General features: G+C 38.3%; 1 protein-coding gene and 1 long non-coding RNA gene across 2 annotated transcripts; both read left to right on the forward strand.

The window, feature by feature from the left end:
- Positions 1–3,994: 3,994 nt before the first annotated feature.
- LOC122133435 (E3 ubiquitin-protein ligase TRIM39-like) lies at positions 3,995–6,139 on the forward strand (the record flags this gene model as incomplete). Its single annotated transcript, XM_042709652.1, has 3 exons — positions 3,995–4,589; positions 5,908–6,003; positions 6,092–6,139. Coding segments are annotated over exons 1-3 (540 nt in total), but the record flags the coding sequence as incomplete, so codon positions are not given.
- A 5-nt stretch (positions 6,140–6,144) lies between these two features.
- Positions 6,145–7,056, forward strand: LOC122133448. Its single transcript, XR_006152764.1, has 3 exons — positions 6,145–6,322; positions 6,917–6,939; positions 7,025–7,056. It is a non-coding gene; the product is annotated as an uncharacterized LOC122133448 (long non-coding RNA).
- Positions 7,057–7,463: the final 407 nt, after the last annotated feature.

Below are 7,463 nucleotides of genomic sequence, written 5' to 3' on the forward strand. Positions count from 1 at the left end.
TATTGTACCACCTTTTCACCAACTGCCTAATATTAAAAAAAGTGTGGTTAAATGTTAAATTAATAGACTAGCCTACATTCAAACTCATCAACTAATGCAGCAAATTAATAAAAGTACTGCAGTTCGTTTTTGCTGGTTTGTCCTGAAAAAAATCTTTTAAGTCATTTTTAAGTCACTGGTTATAAAATGTAAAGTTGAATTACTTAGCTAAACCTCTTAAAAGCACAACTTATGTGTTTTAACGGCACAAACGAACAACAATACTTTTGTTACTTTTCTGATGACATGGGGGACCAGTTTTAATTTCAGAATCATGTTCTATACCCTCTCATAAAGAGATTTGACCCCTATATTGACGGGGTACAATGTGTAGTTCTCTCAGCCTAACAACTTTTGCAATATCAGTGTATGTCAATTATGCCAATAGGCCACATTCCGCGTTCGCCATGTAGACATATCAAATTTGGAAATAAAATTATAAACAAGTGAACTCACTACTTTTTCTTTGAAAACAACATTTTTAACACTTTAACAAAGCAGATGATAACCAAAATATAATTTAAATAAAAATACCTATTTCACTGTCTTAAATCAGAATCACCATAATACGACAGTCACACATGCAAATTATGATTGTCTTTTTTAATGACGTTATTTTCAACAACAGGTTTGGGCCACTATTGCCATAAACCGATTGTCTTTTTTAGGATTATTTAGGATGGTGTACGCTGTTCTCCATAAGCACGTATCAGAACCTCTAACACATTTGGGGTGAAATAGGTCAACCTTGATGTCCCGTGACTCATAATGTCGGAGCTCCATCGATTTACAGTCGCCAGGCACGCAGTGAACATACTCACATTGAAATAACTCAGATCAGAAACCGGAAACTGACAGAGCGACGCACAAGTGTTGAAATTAACATAACGATTGTTTAACAACATGCAGCATTTCATGAAGGCGATTAGCGTTTAAGCCTAATGCAGCACAAATTCCTCTGTACAGCATACACTATACACGGAAGCAGCGCCCTGTTTTATCCAAAACGCGAACAAGCTCTGGGCTATCTGCTCTCACTTAAGGTCGGACAAGTAGGCCTACCCATAGAGCCAGTTAGATAAGGCAACAACCGGACTCATAATTCCCCCACCACTAGTCTTAAAACTTAATTTGAGTTATCGCGACTGTCAATATTCCAACTGATTACCCTGCTGGTTCAACTCATTCTTAAAGAAATGCTATGGAGTAGCCAACGTTTGCCCGTGTAGCATGTGTCGGCTACCGCAGAACATTTGTTTAAGTTTTTTTCGCAGAGAAAAAGCTTTAAAACACATAGCCCTACACAGAAATACACATAATATTGGAAACCGAGTACAAGCCTTACCAACGTTGCGCTTATTCACATCACCCCAAAAAGGGCGTCGAAGGAACAAGCTGTAAAACATCAGATCCCGGAATGACAACTTTGGTTTCGTTTTTGAAAGGAAGTGAGGGAAGACTCCGGAGCGCCGCCCTGAACGAGCTGCTATCTATTGTAAATACCCATTTGCTTGCAGATACCTTACATTTACACCAGTGTTAGAGGAGGATAATTCATTGTTGACACTTGCATTGTATTTATCAGAGATGCCCAAGATGGAGGAACGTTTGCTATTCTTTATTTAAGACAATGGGTAAGGGCACCCATGTTTTTCACAGTGGTGTTGAAATGAATTGTTTGATTTCACCAACAGATTAATAGACTTCTCTCCTCTTGCCGTATCAGGAGCTGACTTGTGGACGCCCAAAACTCATTCGGTGGTGGTGATGCCTTCGCCAGATGACCTTCTTTTTTTTCTTATTTTCTCTGACAAATACTTACTACATAAAGGCAGTTATTTTGGATGTAGCGTTCAGAGGCCCATTACTGCGTGCAGTGTTCGCTCCTGCAGTGCACGGATGATCCACCAGAGGGCAGAAGACATATAGGGTTGAGTAAAACAAACATGTCACAAATATCTATTCTTGCAAATAGTGTCTGACAACACCTCAACAGAGAATCAACCTGTCACTCAACTTCACTTCCTCCTCTGCTGCCAGTCAGTCAGAGGGCGGGACCATGGTAAAGAAGGATTCTGATTGGTTGGCTGTGTTCTGAGCTCTGAGGGGTTTAACTCATGGACACACAGCTGGGTTGTTGACATTTCTGTGCGGGTGCTGGCAAGATGGCTCCCTCAATTAAACATCAAAGTGGTTATGTAAATAAGTGATGTCTGCGCCCTTCATTCCTATCCTTTGTTGCTAAGACACGTGATGCATGTGACATGTGACCATAGTACTACCTTCCACTTCCTACAGAGGAGCGGCTTCAACTCATGCATTGGTCACCATGGTGATTGGTCACAATAAGTCTTGATATTTTGACTTGCATTTCAATTTAACATCCTCTTTCTGCCTTATACCAGTTCCAAAGGAGGACATTGGTTGTGATGTTGCTGTGATAGACCCACACAATCTCTTACATAACCATGTAAAAAGGGTAATTTTTCTTACAGAGCCTACTATAAAATATTGTGTATGATGTGTTTCCATACTGAACACTTTGAAATGCTGTTTTGGTAATACTGTTACAGGCCTCTGCACCATACATGGCCGAGCATTTATATGTTGTCTACTGAAATATATTTCAGTTTGCTGTAACTAACTTTCTTTCAGGCAAACTTTATTCTGTGCTTTCTGGCACTGAAATGAAAAAAAGCACACTCTGTGTGTGCAACACAGGGTTTTTGTAAAAATTAAATAAATTTGTGAAAGTACTCTATTTGTGTAGTTGTGTTCAGTCTGTTGTAACAAGTTTTACAACTTCAACTTCAATTCTCAATGAAGTGCACTGTAACACTGCAATGGCAAAAGTCTTTAGCCAAATAAAGACATGAGTGTTTTAGAGTCATCACCTGATGTGTACTTTGTGATTGGAAAAGTATTGTTGAGTTTTGGAAAAAAAAAATGACACCTAGTTTTGGGAAAAAATTAACTGATGATGAGGATTAGAATCAGATGGTCTTGGAAAATTCCATTCACCAGTTCTCTTATCACTCGTGGCTCTGACATCACTCTGAATTTGTGCATTCATTAATGTGGATCATACTGTCTAAATCCAGCTTGAACCTGTTTAGGTTTTAGGCTGAAGTATAGCTGTAAACTATTACTACTACTTTTAGGACTGCATTGGACATTTATAGAAGAAGATGGAACTCTGATAATAACCAGTCTAATACGAGATCAGTCTTATAGTAATACGTTTATTAGTCTTCTGCAGAAGGATCAGAAACACACAGAGTGACAAGCAAGCAGTCTGTGAGAATCGGATGAGTTCTCTCACAGGCAGTGTCTATTTAACAGAGTTACTGAGATAAGAAGAACAGGGGGTATCACTCTGTTCCAGCACACTATATTCTCAAGGACAAAAACAATCACCCCAGTTCTTCTTAATATTCCACAACATGCTTTACACAAAAACATTTGCAATTCGCATCATTTTTAATACACTGGTCACTGACTTCAGGCTGTTGGTCTTTCAATGATCCAAGGCAGCTGGTCATTTTTGTGTTTAAATGTGTAACTCTAGTTTGTGCTGTTTTCCTTTCAAATTAACTAAAGAAGGATAGGTGTTTGTTGGGAGAGAAATACAACCAATAATATGAATATCACAAGAAACACGTTTCAATTTGTTAACATTACAAATACTGTAAGTAAAAAAAATCTACAATCAGATAATGTTAAATGTACAATGTAACAAAATCTCATGTATGCTGCTATCATGACATCACATGAGATCATGATAGCAGTTCAGAGAAGAGAATGCTATCTAGTCTTGTCTTTGCGGAACCTTCTGTATATGAGGCCTTATTAAAACACAGAACTGGTTGGACTTAACGGACCAGGTCACTTAGCTGAGCTCCGTTTCAGTCTGTACTTTTCCAAAGCTCCTCCCTTAGACTCACTCTGTCTGAAGGACAAAGGGGAAAGGAGTGGCAGACTGCTGTTGCTCATCACACGTTCACAGTAATTCTGATTCTGATAGTTCAGGTGTTGGTTAAAACTAATAAGATCATAAAACTTCAAAATAAGTAAGAGGCGACGGTCCTGTAGGTCTAAGAGAACAACGCTGGTGGAGATTGTGATTTAAAGACTGACATCATTAGAGGAGAAGAATGGAATCAAAAATGGAGGCAGATTTTCACTGTCCTGTGTGTTTTGACATCTTCAAAGATCCGCTCATTCTGACCTGCACTCACAGCATCTGTAAAGCCTGTCTGCAACAGTTCTGGGCCAGCAAACCATCCAGAGAGTGTCCAGTCTGCAGGACGATATCTTCACAAGACGAACCTCTAACTAATCTGACGTTAAAGAATCTGTGTGAGACTTTACTAAAGGAGAGGAGTCAGACAGCTTTGGCAGGGAGTGAGATACGCTGCAATCTTCACAATAAGAGACTCAAGGTCTTCTGCCTGCAGGACAGACAGCCTGTGTGTCTGCTATGTCGAGACTCAAAACAGCACTTTAACCACAGCTTCTGTCTCCTGGAGGATGTGGCACTTGAACATAAGGTAAGAGTATTTGGTGTTGTGATGTAGTGTAAACAGTGTTTGTTTAAAAATATGTATTACATTAAACATGTATATATATATATATATATATATATATATGGGCCATTCTACCGAATTGGTGCAAAGTCAGGTTGGAAATATTTTGAAAATTTGTATGTTTTATTCCCAAAACTTTGTCCGTTTGTATATTGAACCACATCTAAAGCACACATTTCTAGTAAAAGAACCGTCAATTTTTATGTTGTATTTTCAGAATGTGTTGAAATGTTTTTTCTCTCCCAAAAATTGTCACTACCGAAACATAGTAATACACTATTGTAAAAGAGTATTATTATTAACCTGTTCAGATTGTGTTTCCTTCCCTTCTCTGAAGAGTATTTTTACAAATATTTCTTGAAGGTTTTCACAATGAAATCAATAAAAATGAAATTTTTACCAAATTTCAAAGTTCAATTTATACAATTCATCTTACCATTCCATTTTGTCACTACCGAAACTTTACCATATGTTTTGGTAGTGTGACTCTTTCGGTAGTGACTGTTTCGCTAGTGACAATTCTAGCTAACTTTGAGCATAAATAAATAATTCTAGCAAGTACATGGCTAGCAAACAAATATTTGAAGAGGTGTACACACAAACAAACATAATACTTTGCATAAAACCCCAAAAAGTTTACTTAATTGAAGAAAAATATGTGTTCGGTAGTGACCATTCTTAAGGTTACACACTGATTTTCAGACTTTGGAACACAGTTATATCAAAAGTATGGGATCTAGCTACTTACCATTCAGCCATGAGGGACAGGGATGCAGTATCACTGCCTGGTTATGAATGCAGGGGTGTGGCTAAAAACCAGGCTCAGCCAATGGACTAAAACTCCTGTGTTTCGGTAGTGACATGAAAACTATGGACATGATTTTTTGAGGCATAGTTTTTTTTTTTTTTTTAATTAAACCCACAATAAATCTAAATCTTCCAAGTTCTGTTTGAACTTAATCATAAAGATCTTTGAAATTAGATAATTGAAAAAAATCAAAAAAATGTAAAAAGTGTTATTTGCAGAAATTGAAATTTAGATGTCAGGGTTGGGGACAGCTACTTCACAATAGAAAGTACCCTATAAATGATGATTTTGTATATATTTAGCTTATCCCTATCTCATTTAATGTCTTGGGTTTAAATAGACCATAACATATTCTTAGTAAATATTTATGTCTGAATACTTAATTGTTTTGTAAAAAGTTTTTCTTGTTGTGGGACCACACTTTGCACCAATTCGGTAGAATGGCCCATATATTAAAATGTGTATTCATCCCAGGGTAAGCTGAAGATTAAACTAAAGCCCATAGAAAAGAAGCTGAAAGCCTTTGAAGAAGCAAAGATGATATGTAACAAAACAGCTGAGAAGATTAAGGTGAGCAGACTACGCTTAAATATTACATGAAAATGCAGATTTTGAGGGCTTCATGTTAAAGTAAGAGATGTCTTGATGTGTTACTCAGAGTCAGGTCCAACACACAGAGAAGCAGATCAAGGAGGAGTTTGAGGAGCTTCACCAGTTTCTACGAGATGAAGAGGCAGCCAGGTTAGCTGCACTGAGGGAGGAAGAGGAGCTGAAGAGTCAGATGATGAAGGAGAAGATTGAGAAGATGAACAGAGAAATCTCATCTCTTTCAGACATAATCAGAGCCATAGAAAAGGAGATGGAAGCTGATGATCTTTCATTCATACGTGTAAGAACATTTCATTCTTGGCAGTAAAATACCAAACGAAAACGGAATTAGCTTCAAGGGACAGGTATACTCCCACAGACACCGTCTACAGACAGTGGGCCTTAATTATAGTCCTTTAGAAAATAATTCCTTTTCAGCACTTAATTTGACAGCACTGATGGATCCAATGCAAACACCTTTTAAGCTCACCATACTATTTCTGTTCAAAGGGTTTTATTATCACCATTGAGTCTGAGTTAAACACTTTGATAAAAAGGCTGATAGAAGCTTTCTTCAGAAGATTTCTGAAGTGCTCCACATGAAATCTGTACTGTGTTTCCTGAAAGCATCATTGAGCAACCACCCTAGTAACTAAGAGAGGAAGTGCTTTCTATTATTTAACAATGGTAGTTAAGCAACCACCCTAGTAACTAAGAGAGAAAGGGCTTTCTATTATTTAACAATGGTTGTTCAGTGACTCTTTCTCTTATAAATTCAACATTTAAACACCCTCTATGAATATGACCAGCGACATCATAGGGACTTTGGTGTGAAGTAAAGGAATGTACTCATTATAGCCACACCTAAACCATGTCTAACTGTGTTATTCTACAGAACTACAAGAGCACAGAGGAAAGGTGAGTGATCTGCCTCCTGTCTCTCTCTTCTCTGTGGTTCTGAACTCATACCCACAGCAGCACTGACTCCTGAATGTTATTCCAGAGCCCAGTGCACACTGCAGGATCCAGAGAGGGTTTCAGGTCCACTGATGCATGTGGCAAAACACCTGGAAAACCTGAAGTTCAGAGTCTGGGAGAAGATGCAGGAGATTGTTCAATACAGTGAGTACACAGTCACATGCATACACACACATTTCTGTGTACACACACAGCGTACACACACACATACACACACACGCACTGTGCATTTCGTCCATTGTTACTGCTATAGTAAATGCAGCACAGAAAAATATGCTTTAGGGAACAGACATATCTGCCCACACACACACACACACACACACAGATAAAGAGAGAGAAATGCGTGAGAGTTTGATTGTCCCCCCTATCATTCCACCATCATCCCATTTGTGGCTAAACTCCCTCACATCTCTACCTCCTTTCAGGTAAATGAATGCATACAATTGCCAAGTGTTACCTAGTGT

Source organism: Clupea harengus, chromosome 2 (genome assembly GCF_900700415.2).
Source record: "Clupea harengus chromosome 2, Ch_v2.0.2, whole genome shotgun sequence".
Classification (NCBI taxonomy): domain Eukaryota; kingdom Metazoa; phylum Chordata; class Actinopteri; order Clupeiformes; family Clupeidae; genus Clupea; species Clupea harengus.